The following is a 16,787-nucleotide window of genomic DNA, read 5'->3' on the forward strand; positions in this document are numbered from 1 at the left end:
TTATTAGTTAACAGGTTTGTTTTTTTTTTCTTCAAAACCTTGCAAAGCATGCAAATAAAGATGAAAACACAAAGGAAGCTGGATGGTAAAATGATTGGGGACTATAGGCCTTGGCCGTCCATGCTTTCCTCCTCGACCCTTTCTCATTATTCCATGACAATAAATGCCATAGACAGGTCACCATCCTGATTTTCCAGTTCTTCTTTTTTCCAAATGCCAAGCACCAGGCTGAATGAAAGGTGTTTTGCTTTCTTAGAAAAGGACTAAAGGACTTCTGGCTGCTCAAGGTGATGCCAAAGGAACCCTTTCTCATATAAATATGTATTAAGTGCTTAGAAAGTATGCATTTAAAAAACTATTGTTTAATGCATAGCATTAACTCACAAAAAGAGAAAGGGAGGGAGAGAGAAAGAGGGAGAGAAGGATGGGAGGAAAAAAAAAGGGAGGGAGGGAAAGAGGAAAAAAAAGAAAGAGAAAAACACAGAAATCCTCAGATCCCAGAAGCAAAAAGGGAATTTAAGCTAGAACGGAAAGTAAAAGCTGACACTGCAGTAACCTGGGGTTTTCAGAACCCCAAGCTGAGAAAGTAACTGGGAGGCTGGTGTAAGATCTCAGAGATGCAGAGAGATCAAGCCCAAGTAGAGCGGATTTGCTGTGCTGGCACCTCCATACCCGACTCTTGCAGGACAAAATGGGACAAGCTATGACTTAACCCATATGTAGTTTAAGTTAAAAACTCAGTGGAAGAGACAGAAAGTAGAATGGTTGCCAGGAGTTGAGGGGAGTGGAGAAGGAAGAGTTAGTGTTTAATGGGTAGAGAAGTTCAGTTTCACTAGATGAAAAAAGGAAAAAGAACTACCATGGGGCCCCCTTTAGGAAGAAGGTAACTGAACCAGAAGAAAGGAATAATAGATAATAAAAAATGTCAGTAAACATGGTGGCAATCTAATATTACTTATACTGACCATAAATAATAATAACAGCTAAAATTCACTGAGAAGTTATTATATGCCAGAAACTGAACTAACTCATTTAATTATCATAATAAACCTATAGGTAGATGCTATTGTAACCCCATTATACATATGAAGAAACTGAGGCATAGCACACTTAAACAGGAATATAGCCAGTAAGTGACAAAACCAAAAAAATAATAATAACCAAATAATAAATCTGGGGAGGGTTTGGAAACAAGGCATAACTAAAACACTAGTCACCAAGAATATACATGATACATATGATGGGAGTGCATATACTGGAGCAATTTATGATTGCTGTATTATTTAATTAAAACAAGTATACATGTGACATTTTAACAATAACCACTAAAAGAATAGGAAGAAAATGAATAAATTTCCAAATAGTGGAGGGAAAAATAGGAAGAGAGTGTAAGAAAAAACAATGAATCCAATAGAATGCAAAAAAAAAGAAAAGGAGAAAAAAGAAATAAAAAGGCAGCTCTAATAGAAAAAAGTTAGAAAGTTACTAAAATATAGGTAACCACAATAAAGAGAAGCAGAACAAACATCTCCGTTAACTGATATTGTGAGATTGAATATTTAAAAATCTAACTATACGCTGTTTACAACAAAATCAACTAAAACACAATGACCTAGATTAGTTGGAAGTAAAGGAATAGAAAAAGAAAGAGTAACCAGAAGAGAGGTAGTCATGATACAGTACTAATATAAGATAAAATAGACTTACAGGGAAAAAACATTAAGGATAAAGAAGGTGTTTAGACTCAACCAGGTAAAGCAACAAAGCTTCAAATTATACAAAGCTAATTAAGCTGATAGAAATTCAGGGAGAAATTTATAAAATCACAATCTTAGTGGGAGATTTTAATATACTGCTCTCAAAAACTGATAGAGCAACCAGATAAAAAACTAGTAATGATATAGTAGTTTTAAACAGCACAATTAATACATTTTCTCTAATGAAAGGATATGTAGAATGTTATTCCCAGAAACGGAGGCTACATATTCTTTGCAAGTCCTAAGAACACATTTTTAAAAAATTGACCAAGTAATAAACCAAAATTTTGTCTCAACAAATACCAAAGAATCAGTATTACATAAACCATGTTTAACAACTACTACGCAACAAAACTGGAACTCAGTAACTAATATTTTTGGAAACTTAAAGAAAGCTATAATAATTCAAGAGTCAAAGAAGAATCATAATGAAAATCCTAACATGTTTAGATTGGATGGCCATTAAGACAGTATTTCAAAACTTGTGGAAAGTAGCTAAACCATTGCATAGTAAGAGATGTATGGCCTTAAATGTAAATGTTAGAAAACAAGAAAGACTGAACATTAGTGGACTAAACATTCACCTGAAGAAGACAGAAGAAATAAATAAAACACAATAAGCCCACACATGGAAGAGAATAATACCATCTATGTAAATTCAAAATCACAAAAATGATATAATACTGCTTTTGGATAAATACACTTACAGAACAACGTTACAACAATCAGAACACAGTTACAACTGCAAGGGGAGAAGGGGATAGATTGTGGAGAGGTACAAAACAGGTTTCAGCTGTACTGGTAATTTTTAACTTCTTTTAAACTAAGGACTGTTAACAAATATTTGACATTGTTAACATTTATGAGATTTGGGTGGAGGATTGTCAGTGTTTATTATTCTATGTCCGCTTCCAAATATTTGAATTATTTTTTTTTTTAAAAAGGGGGGGGGGGACAAAGAAAAAAATTGAAGAGAAACATTAAGAAGAAGAAATAAAAGATTTTCTACTTTTGTAACTTATAAGTAGCATCAGCCTTAGGCCCCTCCTCTGTAAAAGGAATAATAGTAATTTCTACCTTCCAGACTCTGAGAACTGCATATCCAGCATGTAGCTCAGAGCTTGGAACAGCGTGCTCTAGAATGCTAAATGCTGTTATTATTTCATCCTAAAATCAGGAAGCATCTTTTCTCATCTTCACATCATTCTAGGAAGACCTGGATAAGAAATCTTTTTTTTTTTTTTTTTTGATCCTCCTTCATTTAAGTCCTAAAGCAAGAATATTTACTGATACTGTTGATTCTTAAAAAAAAAAAAAATTACACATTTGTAATTAGTAAAATGATGCTACTGTTATAAAATGTTGTAGGACATTACTGAAGTTTTCTCTTACTATAACCACTTTAAGGTTACCTTGTATCCCTACCTCCCAAATCACTTCTCCGCCAAAGTGCTCCATTTGAATTCCAAGTCAGTGAGACGGTAACCATCAGCGGCAGCATTGCCACTACAGTTTTCTTCAACATCTGCATCATGGATTTTCCATCTTTGCATCTTTGTCTGATAGATATGCATTTGCTTACATTGTATTTGATTCACTAACGGTCCTGCAAACATATTGTCATCTATTTTACTGGTAAGGAACTTAAGGCTCAGATAGGTCCAGTGACCTGCCAGACATAACAAGATATACCTCAGAGGGCTCTTTTGAGGATTAAAAAAGGTCATGTGAAGTAACTGGTGCATACGAGATATTCCATATATATTGGCTCTCTTCTCTTTTCTCCCAGATGTTCAGTTAATGTTTGCTGATATATTGTTTAATTAATGTCTTATTATATTAAGTGGAAACATATGGGTTTCTTTTGATATATGTTTTGCATTTTTATCAAAAATCCCTACTTTATAAGTTTAATCACTGTTTTTTGCAACAACATAAAGTTACAGAAAGGTAATCAATTTGAAAATTCCTCTAACTCCTCATTTGTGGCTAAAAATGACATTCAAATGATTTCATCTAAAATTATTCAACTATAAAAGATGAACTCACACTTATATCTTTCACAAAAGAGTAATTCCAGTATGAAGCACTTCATAACATCTTCCCTTGTTCTAATGTGCTGCCTGAAACAAGTGACTATGGGATGGCTAAGTGGATAGATGGTCTATGGTGACAAGAACAGAAATATAGATTTGAAACACTTCCTGACTTATATTTTCCTATACACATTAACCAAGGCAATAACTCGGAATACTTTCAACTACATTTTAAAAGTATTTCTTTTAAAAGATGCCATTATTACAGAGAAAGAACAATAATACAAGCATCAGTGGTCATTGTCCTCAGTTTTCTATGCATGAGGATCCTCTGAGAATGCCTGGAAATTGTGGGGTTTTGACTATATTAAAAAAATAGAAAGACTTCTTGAGAGCTCAGTTACAAGGGTAAAATGTAAGAGTAAGTACTAGATTTGATTCTTTGTTTTCTCTGCCTTGATTTTATTCTATACTTCAAACAATTTACTTTGTAGTAAATTATGTTGCCCTCAACAGCTATTTCCTGTCTTTACTATTTTTTTCTTTGGGGATATTATAAGTCTTTGTAAATACAGCATTACTAGGTTAAGGACACTGGCAGAGAGAGAAAAGGGGACGAAAAAGATGAAGATCTCTCCATCCCCATATCTTGTGTTACTTTAATTCCACGTCACATTTTTGAAGCATCTATTAACTGCCCTTCTCTACAGCAATGAGGAGAGAATCAGCCTTATATATACTCTTTTTTTAATATATAAATTTATTTATTTATTTACTTATTTTTGGCTGCGTTGGGTCTTTGTTGCTGCACGCGGGCTTTCTTTAGTTGCGGCAAGCAGGGGTTACTCTTCGTTGTGGTGCGGGCTTCTCATTGTGGTGGCTTCTCTTGTTGCGGAGCACGGGCTCTAGGCGCGTGGGCTTCAGTAGTTGTGGCACGTGGGCTCAGTAGTTGTGGCTCACGGGCTCTAGAGCGCAGGCTCAGTAGTTGTGGCGCACAGGCTTTGTTGCTCCGTGGCATGTGGGATCTTCCCAGACCAGGGATCGAACCCGTATCCCCTGCATTGGCAGACGGATTCTTAACCACTGCACCACCAGGGAAGTCCCTATATATACTCTTGAATGGTGGCTATACTGGGGTGATGGTTCTTGAGTCTGGCTCATCAGAACCAGCTACTGTTCTTTTATTATGAAGGCTTCTCTGCTTTAGGGATGGCCTTGACCAAGCCCAACTGTGCAAAGAGATACAGACATCAAGCCTTGAGAGACAAGGTCGATCCTGAGATTATACCCTCTGCTGGAATATCCACCCTTGTTGTTTTCGCAATTAACACCTAATAATAAGAGTTATTATTACTGATGATCTAGTGGGGACCAGACACTGAATTATTTCAAATCATCCTATAACAACTCAAGATAAATTGTTGCCATTGTAAGGAAGAGGAAACTGAGATTTAAAAGGTTAAATAATTTGTACAACATAATACTAAGTAGCATAGAAGGATTTGAACCCAAGATACTTTAACACGGAGTGTATTCTATTCTACTATCCATGCTACCTCTCATTTGCCTATAGATTTTGAGTTATTTAGGGGTTAAGGAAGTAGGAGTTCATGGGTTAAAAAGTCCATGAGATCTGGGTCACATGGTACAATCTGGAGATGCTGGTGTCAAGCAAGAACATGGGCTGAGTTCATCATTGATGTTTATCCAATATGAGGATGGCATTAGCAGGATTACAAATAAGTAATGTGACAATAGTCAACTTCATTTAATACTTTATTTAGCTTATCATTTCTGTCACACACCCAGTAGAAACTCTCCATTTCTAGAGCTTGCTTTTGGGGATGTTCACAGGGCTGGTGGTGCCTAAAAATGAACTAAACTAAATCCTTATCTCCCAGGACCATTTAAAAAAATCCAGTTAACCATAAAGTTCCAGTCAGATGTTCATAATATATTTTCTTGTTTTTTTGTTTGCAGACCTTTGTTTTCAGGCACATTTACTGGAACAGAATTCATTCTAAGCTGAGCAGACCACAGCTTTTGCAAAAGGCAACATTAGCATGATGCAGCGAAGTGTGTAGGCGAAGAACACAGCATCCTTGGAAACCCCGTCACTTCCTCTTTGGTATATTTAGCTGGCTTGTCAGCCACATGGCAAATAAAACCTGCTTAGTAACTCCAAAACTGTGGTTCTTCAGGCTCTGTATAGCTGGAATCTCCCCACTCCACTTTCCTGCGTCTCCATTCTATTCATCCCACTTCCTTACAAGTTAAACGGATAGCCTACCCAGTATCTTTAGAAGAAGTCAATCCCATGCTTAAAATCTTCAACGGCTCCTACTGCCTACAGCACCAGCTCCGAAGTTCAGCTTCGTGTCCAATGCCCTTTACAAACTGACCCTCATCTGCTAAATTCTCACCACTCCTCACTCACCTATGGCTCTAGATTTACGGAAACATCCTCCACTCCTCAAACTATGTACTTTCATGAGCTCTAATTGTGTCCTTTCTTCTCCTGCTTCCCACCCATATGAAGCTACTGATGCCTGACTGGGAGCTCTTTGATGGAAGGATCTGTGTCTTACCCATTTTATTTGCCAGACATGAAGTGGGCGTTCAATATTTATTATTGAAATAGGAGATCTCCTTGTGAGCCAAGTTGGACAATACTGTGATGATACAGTTCTAATGAGGTAGCCTACATTTTCGGGGCAGCCCTGCCCTGGACTTATATGGATCCCATTCTTGAGTGGAAAGAAATCCACTGGGGCACTATGGATACCATTATTAAGTCTTTCCATAGCCATTCTTCTCCAGGATAAATAGGAGCAACTTTTAAAGCTTCCGTTTCCTTTACCAACACCACATTTCTTAACTTTCTAAGGCATACAGGCCAAATCAAAGCAGATGTCGGGGAGGAAGCTGAGCGTGCTATGGACAGAGGGGCCCCTGAGACCCTTCCTCTCACAGCGCTCATCTGCCAGCTCTCCAGATTCTGTCAGACAGGAAGGAATGAATCGCGAGGCTGAATGCCACTGGGCCTGGGTCTCGTCTCCTTTTACACAGAAATGGTGTATTTTAGCTACATGATAAAATAATAACAGCAATATTCATGTAGTCTAAGGCTTTGAAAGGATTACAGAATCTCCCCTACCATGTCCAAATTAAAAGGTAGAACACATTCTAAGTGATTCATTTGTAGCAAATCTTACTTTATCTCATGACATATGTGGAAGAACAATCTACGCACAGTTTGTCTTTTTACACACACCAGTGGAAATGTCTATGTTAGCTGAATGAGATATAAAGATACAAAGTGTTTTGGTGAGACTTACAATGTTTTCAAACCTCAAGAAAAGGTCTCAGCAATTCCCAGCTGAAAAAATATGTATCTGCCACAGGTCTTAAGGTAAAGCCAGACACTACATACCTTGCCACTAGAGGAAATAACATATTTAAATAAAAAAATGAGAAGATCATCCTCTAAAGACCATGAGAAGGAGCTAAAAATGCCCCCTGACTATAAACCTACTTTTAGAAGTTAGAAAAAAAAGAGAAAAAGCAAGCAAATTCTTAGTTTCTAATTCTTCCATTGTTCTAGGTATTTGCATCACTAAATATAATTATAAAAAGTCAAGACCAAAATTTGTTCGGAAAAAAAGGCAAACAACCATCTACAAATCAAAATTCAAATTAATAAAAATAAAATTTAATGTTGGCGAAAACATTTTTTTCTAAGACTTGAAACAAGTTAATTTCTTGGACAGTTCCAGAAGCAGACATATTATTTCCTAAAGGTATTGAGGTGATTTTAATAGGAAACCTTTCCCAGGGCTGTAAGACTCCATTCTTGTGTTCACAAAATAATTGTGGAGGAAGAGCATCCAAAATGGGAGCAGGGAAGAGTTTGTGGAATGTTTTGAGATCAAAATTCCTTCTAGAAAAAATAAATCCTACCAAATTCTGGGGCATTTGGGGCCACAGGAAAACCTGGCAGAGAGAGCCTTTAGCATATGTCAAACATTTCCAGTAATACTACATTTATCTTAATAAAATAGGCTCAGATAGTGCAGAAATGAAGTTATTTGTTGGGTAAAGTTTGCACTTGGGTGGGTACAGACGCTCTTCAGGAATATTCTTATAAGTAACATAAGAATAATCTCCACCATGCCAGTTAAGGAACCATTACATGGTTCTATCTTGTCAATATTCTAGCAACCGCAAGAGCCCAAAGGCAGCCTAGAAAATCTAGAATGAAAATAAATCCAAGGCCATTTGTACTCAGTTCCATGAAGTATATACCTCAGCAAGCATTCTTGGATTCTTCCTCAATTCTGCCAACACCAGTAATGCCCCAGAGCAATGTTTCCCAAAGCACACTTGAGTCATGGAATCACTTTCCCAACAAATGTTTTTTGATGAATAAAGAAATTACCAAGAGGGAGTTTCCCAAACTTATTTGACCATAAGAGGAAGTCCTTTCTAATGGGATCTCCTTTCTAGATCTGGGCTAGTCCCAAGTTGGCTTCACGCTCTATCTCTAGCTCTATCCGTTAGGTTTCTATTTCTTAGAAGTTTTTCATTTCCTTCACTCAGTTATTCTGGACTGGACTTCCTGAGACTTTTCCAAGGAAGGCTTGACCAGGGCCTGGGAGAAGAAAACCCTATTCCTGGATGGATCCCCACCCCTAACAGGGAACCCGCTGCATTAGAAATGGCTACATAAAGCTCTAACTACACCAAAGCCTTAGCATGCATTTGGCTGTGTTGCCTGGTGTACTTCTGGGCCTTGGTGACTCCTACATGACTCTTCCTACTTCCTACCTCTGGCTCTGTAGTTCCTGTTAACAGAGTGTTTATGGTGACGGCAAGACCAGTAATTTTTTTTTTTTTTTTGGCTTTTGAGAGTTTTTTCTTAATTACTAAAATAACACATGCTTACTACACAAAAATCTAATATATATCAGGTAAAACGAGTATCTCCTGCAATTCCGCAAACCCTCTCTTCCCCCCCAATCCCATGACTGTTACTGTCAACAGTTTTCTCCTCATTTTTAATGGTACACAGGACTGGAAGCTCTATAATCTGCTGGGAATTCTTCATTGTGCCCCTTTTGCTTCAGGAAATTCTATTTATCTTTATAAAAGAAAGCTCAAATATCACTTTTGTGAAGGCGCCCTGACCCAGCCAAGCCATGCTGGTCGCTCCCTTTACCAGGTGCCTGAAGTAATCTGCACATATTTCAGTTAAAGAGCTTACAACAATTTCATTGCAATTTTTGAATTAAATGTCTCTCCTACTTCAACGACTTCAAGGACCAGTCTCATTCCTCTTTGTTACAAGGCATCTGGCACACTGACATGCAATCAGTATACAGTAAATATTTGTTGAGTGAATGAGTGAAGAAATATATAAATAAAATATTTTTTCTAACACACAGACTTAAAGCTGCATAAAAATCATAGTCAAGATGCTCACATTTAAATTTCTCTAAAAAGATGTTTCACACATATCCAACATTTCAACAACCAGGTAGTACTGTTAATTATTTTTCCCGTTTGTTTAGGCCTGAAAACGTGAAATTCTAACTTCATGGAAAATGGTAAAGTTGGAAGAATTTGGGGATGGATGGTGGTTTATTATTCAAGTGCCAAATGAACATTTTCAAGCATAAGATCTTTGGCCATAGGCTTTGTCCACTGATACCAGAACATTCCAGGAAATGACATTTCAAATAAACACTTTCAAGTCCAGTAAACCACAAACACAAAAAAGTATTCAATGGCATTTCACAGCAAATAGCCTTCTGTTGACAGTTACTCAGGAATGACTGGTTATACTTGCAAAGCACAAATATCTCTTCTGTTAGATTAATTGAATATGGTTTTAGCTGATGGCTTGGGCAAAAGTGAATTTATAAAAGTAGTGAAAGAAGTGAATAAAGGAGAAAAGATATGAAGGATGAATCTTCGAACAATATTTCTAAATATCAGAAAGTCTCACTGGACCAACACTTCAAATTAACAAGCCCCACTGAGGGACTTTGACATGCATTCTGCATGACATATTGTCCAAGGAATAGCAGCCAAAAGGAGTCTCACTTTTCTTGGAAAAAGAGATTGCCATAGAGCTTTCATGTTTTACCAACTAAACAGTTTGGGGTCAATGTAATTAAGTAATATAACTATGAACCCATTTCTTGGCCTCTAGCCCAAAGTGCTATTTCTTATTCAAGTATATCATTAATTTTCATCTAGAAGGCATATGTGACACGTTAGACCTAGTTCTTCATATTAAAACACGTACACAATCTACAAACAGAAATCCACAATCTAATTTTAATTTTAAAATTAAAGAGTAAGACTCAGCGGGTGCAATCATAGGATATGAGGTATAGCGCGGATTCTAGGCATTCAACTTAAGCAGGAAGTGGCCAGGAGAAATTTAGACTCTTGAAAATTTAGTATGAAAGTGGAAAATAGTGAAGGGGTCAGTGGATTTCCATCATACAAGAGACGGTGACTTAAATAGTAAAGGGAAAGGATATTTAGGGATACAATAGCAGCTGGCCCTAGAGTTACATCAGTACAATTAACATATTAAGTTAGGAGGCAAAGCAGGTGTGGGGTTTAAAAAAATATGGTACTGTCAGATCATGCTTATTAAATAATAAAAGTTAAAATTTATTGTGTATTTGGGTTGGGTTAGGCATTGTTTTAAGTACATTATGTGAATAGATTATTTAATTTTCAGAGCTACCTTATGAGATAGACCCAGGCAGTTTGGCTCCAGAGTGTTTTTTTAACAGTATGCCATGCTGCCTCTTAACACCTACTCAAAAGAAATATTAGTCTTTATTTTAGAGTTGAATTCATATGTTTACATAGGTTTTCAGAAATCTATAGGAGAGTTAAGTCCTGAATTGAAGGAGACTGATTACTAGCTATCAAAGGCAACTGAAGTCAGTATACTTTCAGAGCTGGAGAAAGATACTCAATTCACCTTTGCATGGTGTTTGACATTTATTCATGCAATTGAATTCAACTCAATTAACAGTGATTTAGGGTCCCATGCTGAGTACTAAAGAAGTAAGATTCAAAGCGTAGAGGAGACACAATTTTTATGCCAATCTAGAGCAGATAAAAATACTCTGGAAGCTAACAGCTGAACAGAGGTGAAGAAAACGAAGTCCAGAGAGTTCAAATGACCTGCCCGAGGCCAAAAAAGTAGTTTGTGGCACAGAGGGACCTAAAAATCTAACTGAGGTGGGTCCAGTTCTCTTTTTATACTACCACTCTGTCTCCTGTCAAGCTGGTTGGAACATCTGGGAATAAAATTAACTTCTAAAATAAATATCTGTGCCCTGTAAAGAGGAAACTGTTGGATATTTGCCTGCCTCATCTCTAGAACCCACTTCATTCTGGAATGAAGTTAAGGACAGAGAGAACAGATAGCCAAGGGAGTATTTTTTTTAAGGGAAGAGGAGGAGAGAATTCACAAATGGAGTCTCCCAGATCTCCTCTGAAGGAATGAGTGTTTTTCGGTTTTATTTGCTGGGCAATTTATCTCTCTCAAACCTTACCCAATTCTAAAAGCAGACTTGATATTACGTCTTTATTGATAACTATGTGTGTAGGTGCATATGTGTGTCTTCAACTATATTCTAAGGGTCTTAAGAACAGAGGACATGCTTTAAACCTCTCTGTATGCCCAACTTTTACAAAATGCTTTCACATAGTAGGTGCTCAGTATGGAAATGATGTTAAAAGTATAAGTATATACAATGTAATGTTTCCAATTAGTTTGTTTCATTTTTTAAAAAACGACCCTGTATTCAGGTCTCCTAGAAAATTTTTAATAGCTTCTTTTAGTGGGTCAATTTTACGTGCCACTCTCTCCGCCCACAACCTGCTGGGGACATTTGGCAATGTCTGGAGACATTTTTGGTTGTCACAGCTGAGGGGCTGGGGGAGAAAGGTGTTACTGGCATCTAGCAGGTAGAGGCCAGGGATGCAGCTAAACATTCTACAATGTACGGGACCCACCTCACAACAAAGAATTATCTGGCCCCAAGTGTCAATAATGCCAAGGTTGAGAGACACCGGCCTCTTTAGAAGTTACAAACATGCACAATCACCTCCCATTTCTCCATTTTTAAAACACAAGTAAGACATAAAGCAAAATGATACACTAAATATTTGCCTCGACCAAGACAATGTCAGTAGTCTAGCTAAAATGAACAATTATTTAATGGGCTGATTTAGGATTAGAAGGGTTCATTAAAAGCCAGAGGAAAAGCATGAATTTAAACACATGTGTACTTGAGTAAGCAATAGAATGCCTTCACCAAAAGGAATGTTCTGATCTTTACTACATCTGAAACCAAGGTTACTCCACAGTTACAATATAAAACGTTCTGCTGATGAGGCATTTTCAAAACCACCACTGGTCTGATTCAGACACGGAAGTCTCATTTCAGACTGTTTCATTATTTCTAACCTCGCTCAAAATCCACCTTCTGACCAGCACACAAAGAGGAAATGTATGTTTTTTGTTTGTAAATAGGGTCATCAAAATAAACTGTTTTCACAATTAGTCTTTCCTTTTGATGCCTGTCCCATGTCTAGGTTAACCTGGAAGGTCCAATTTTTCATCCTAGATTCCTTATTGTAGCCAAAAGAATCATTCCTTCAGGCCTACTTTGGCTCCTTGACTTCTATCATGGAAGGATGACTGCAGTAAAGCTATCCTAACAGCTTGATGATGTCTTTAAAGACAAACAAGGAAAAGGAAGTGGGGGAGCTGCTGATTTTTCTTTCCACTTGGTTATGGTTTCCTTACATAGTCTCTAGCTGATGTGGTGGCATTTGCTACAGTTTTATTTGCTTGTTCATTTTCCCCAGTGGCTGATCATATTTGATACTTTGGCTGCCTGGTGGACACTTGAATAAAAATTTCTTTCTTTAAGGGGACAAATTAGTTTTTTTCTGGAAATCAACTGACAAAAAACATATAGACCTCAGGAGGATCTTTAAACATTGCATAATAACTAATCTGTTGAGCATTTTGTGTGTTGAGTTAAACATGTCACCACTGACACTCTCACACATTGGTTAACGACTTACTAAATATTTACCAAGATCTTTAATAAGCGACAGTGCTTCCCATGATATAAAGGCTCCTCCACCATCATCCATCGCACCCTGCCCGACATCCCAGCTGTCCAGGTGTCCACTGACCAGTACAACCTAGAACAAATGATAAAAAGAGAAAAAAAAATAAAACTAAGCAGAAATGATATCAAAGAAGAAGCAGTCACAGGCATTCCAAATACAGAAATGAAACTTTTATATTTTCTATTTTTACTTCTTAAAAGATGTGTGTCATTACTAGTGGAAAACTTGGTATAGAGGTGTAAGGTCATCTTCATAGTAATAAAACTTCTCACCTTGTACTTCTCTTTATTAATATAATTTTGAATACTAAAGAAAAACGGTTTATTACTGACATGTTTGACAACTTTATTATATGGCTTAAAACCTAAATGACACAAAAATGGAGCTCAAAACTTCAACCATATTCTCAACTGTCCCAAATTCTAGCAAATAATAAACATGTGTTGAATTGAATTCAAATGAAAAAGTGAGAATAATTTATTTAATTATTGTGCTTTGTGTATTATAAATCACTCTGGTGTTGAATAAATAAGTATGCTGGAGTTACAAACTAGAGTCTAATTAAACAGAAGAACCCTTAAGAAATCTCTCAATTTATGTGTTAAACAAATCTGTTGATTATATTATAAATTTTACATCACCATAGGTTTAAATTTTTTTCAAGAATCATTACTAATTCTCTCCAGGAGAATATAAAAAATATTTCAGTGAAACTAAATTTTATGGACATATTTTATTTTACTTATTTATTTTTTTGTTTTGTTTTAATTTTTATTTTTTTTAACATCTTTATTGGAGTATAATTGCTTTACATTGTTGTGTTAGTTGCTGCTGTATAACAAAGTGAATCAGTTATACGTATACATATATCCCCATATCCCCTCCCTCTTGCGTCTCCCTCCCACCCTCCCTATCCCACCCATCTAGGTGGTCACAAAGCACCGAGCTGGTCTCCCTGTGCTATGCAGCTGCTTCCCACTAGCCATCTATTTTACATTTGGTAGTGTATATATGTCCATGCCACTCTCTCACTTTGTCTCAGCTTACCCTTTCCCCCTCCCCATGTATGGACATATTTTAAACAAGTTAAAAACCAAGTAAAATGACGCTGGGTTAATAGGATATCCACATGGCAAGTATGTATCTTGATCTCTAGATCATGTAGTATACGAATATCAAGTCAGATGAATTACAAATTTAAATAAAGATGTTAGAGGAAAGCATAGAACAGCTTTGTCAACTTAGAGTAGGCAAAGATTTCTTAAACTGGACAAAAAAGTGCAAACCATAAAAGAAAAAATAATAAATTGGACTTTAAAAATATTAGGAATATTTGTTCATCAAAAGACTCTATTACAGGAATGAAAAGCCAACCCACAGAGGAGAAAATATTTACCATACATATTTTCAACAGAGGTCCCATATCCAGATTATATAAAGAACTCCTATGAAACAGTAACAAAAAGAGAGTCAAATGATAGAAAAACGGGCAAAAATCTTGAACAGACAATTCACAAAAAAAAGGATATATCAATACAAATTACTAATAATCATATTAAAAGTTGCTCAGGTTCATTATCATCAAGGAAATATAAATTAAACCACATTCAGTACATATCCACTGGAATAGCTAAAATGAAAAAGACAGAAAGTATTGGTGAGGAGGTGGAGCAACTGGAACTCTCATACATCAAGTGTGAGTATAAATACTTACAACCACTCTGGAAAACTGGCTTATCTACTAAATCTGAACATACACACACCCTAGGACCCAGCAATTCCACTCCCAGCTGCACTCCAACAGGAATGGATGCATATGAATGCTTTCACCAGAAGGGATGTACTAGAACGTTCAGAGAGTATTCATAATAACTCCCATCTCCCCCGCAAAGAAAACTACTCAAATGCCTGTCAACAGCAGAATGAATAGTGTGTTGTATTGATCAATGGAACGCTGCACGGCAGTGTGAATGAACAAATACAATACACAATAAATACACGAATCTCATAAACATAATGAAGAATGAAAGAAATAATGCATTGTGTATAATTCCATTTATGTGAGATACAAAAACAAGCAAAACAGGAGAGTGGTTACCCATGGTAAGGAGGGGTAGTGACAGGACGAGGACACGAGTCGAGCTGCTGGGTGCTGGTCATGTTCTGTTTCCTGACCAGGTGCTGGTCACGTTCTTTATTCTGGGTACTGGTTACACAGGTGCACTCAGTTGGTAAAACTTCATCTTGTTATACGCTTAGGATTTGTGCATGTTCTCTGAGAATATGACACTTCAATAAAAAAGCTTGGGCTTCCCTGGTGGCGCAGTGGTTGAGAGTCTGCCTGCTGATGCAGGGGACATGGGTTCGAGCCCTGGTCTGGGAGGATCCCACGTGCCGTGGAGCGACTGGGCCCGTGAGCCACAACTACTGAGCCTGCGCGTCTGGAGCCTGTGCTCCGCAACAAGAGAGGCCGCGATAGTGAGAGGCCCGTGCACCGCGATGAAGTCGTTAACCGCTTGCCACAACTAGAGAAAGCCCTCGCACAGAAACGAAGACCCAACACAGCCATAAATAAATAAATAAATAAATAAATAAATAAATAAATAAACTCCAATCTCTTAAAAAAAAAAAAAGCTTAAAAAAACCAAGTTCAACAGATTGATTCTACATACAGCATACAGTAAATAAATAAACCGAAGTTGAACAAATCTTCTTGATGATTAACATGAAAATGCCCCAGGACTTCAGGAAAGCAGGATTTTGGGTTTAAAATATCAGGGTGACCCCTTGCACTGCCTCATTCCCTGAGCAGCTGCAGGATCTCCCACTGACTCTGTATACACAGGCAGACCCGGCTTACTATGACTTCATTGTAGTCATAAACAAGTACAATGCCCCAGACTAACAAATGGCCATGTAATGAACCCAAATAGATTGTTTCTACGGAAAAAAAAGAAAAAAGAAAAAAACGTGTTGCAATAGCAGGAAATTCTGATTCAAAATGTGGTGTAATCCCATGTGGGATGAACAAGCCAATTAGTCAACATTCTCACCACCCTCAGAACCATTTTCCCAATGAAGTTAAAGTTCCACTGGATAAAAAGTGTCAAAATCTGTTTTAATCAACTTTTTCTCAGATAACACATGAGTAATTAAATCAAGGCAGCTATTGTTTTAACCTTCAGACTTCCTTCAGAATAACTGAGGCTGTTTTACAATTATATTTCTTTATGTTTTCTGAAATATCTCTGTTCTCTAATCCAGAATTATTACTTAAACTAACAGTTAAAAGATGGAAATGGTTTGATGATAGGAAACTAAATGATATCCCATAGGATGAGGTCTTTGGCACGGTGATATGGAAGAGAGTTTGTTTTACTTTTTTTTTTTTTTACAAAAACAGAATATATTGGGGGTTACCATGGGATAGTAGTAATTTTAATATAAACTGATTTAAAGACTAGGTGATGACAAAAAGCTACTTCTAATTCAGTAGCATATTTAATGAACTTGAATTTTCCTAATGGTAAAGCTTCAACCTACATCTCGAAAATAGTAGTGCAGGAGGTCTCATTCAACAGGGTGTCTGGCTAGCATGCTTTAATGCAGCCTCACAAAGGATAACCCAGAAAAACATAACAAAAGGTCAGGCAGAAATGAACATTACTTGTAACATATTTGGATCTGATTTAAGCAAGCAAAACAAAAACAGACAACTCAGACACACAGTAAACTCCAGATTTATGAAAAAGGATCATGTTATAAAAGATAAGGGAATGCACCGGTTCTGCTGCCAGATGTGCAGCCCCTAGAG

General features: G+C 36.9%; 1 protein-coding gene across 9 annotated transcripts in view; it reads right to left on the reverse strand.

Annotated features, from left to right (window-relative positions):
- The window catches only part of CPQ (carboxypeptidase Q), a 500,068-nt gene that overhangs the window by 156,375 nt on the left and 326,906 nt on the right, over window positions 1-16,787 (reverse strand). For 4 of the 9 annotated variants that reach the window (XM_082364352.1, XM_082364348.1, XM_082364350.1 and 1 more), the window contains exons 6-7: window positions 14,370-14,418; window positions 12,934-13,045 (exon numbers count right to left, since the gene is read on the reverse strand). In XM_082364352.1, coding sequence (XP_082220478.1) covers window positions 12,934-13,045; window positions 14,370-14,418 — 161 coding nt within the window. Of the gene's footprint in view, window positions 1-12,922; window positions 13,046-14,369; window positions 14,419-16,787 lie in introns of all 9 variants that reach the window. The other 5 variants (XM_082364351.1, XM_082364356.1, XM_082364355.1 and 2 more) reach the window with 2 other exon arrangements.

This window comes from Balaenoptera borealis, assembly GCF_965194805.1.
Source record: "Balaenoptera borealis genome assembly, chromosome: 17".
NCBI classification, from domain to species: Eukaryota; Metazoa; Chordata; class Mammalia; order Artiodactyla; family Balaenopteridae; genus Balaenoptera; species Balaenoptera borealis.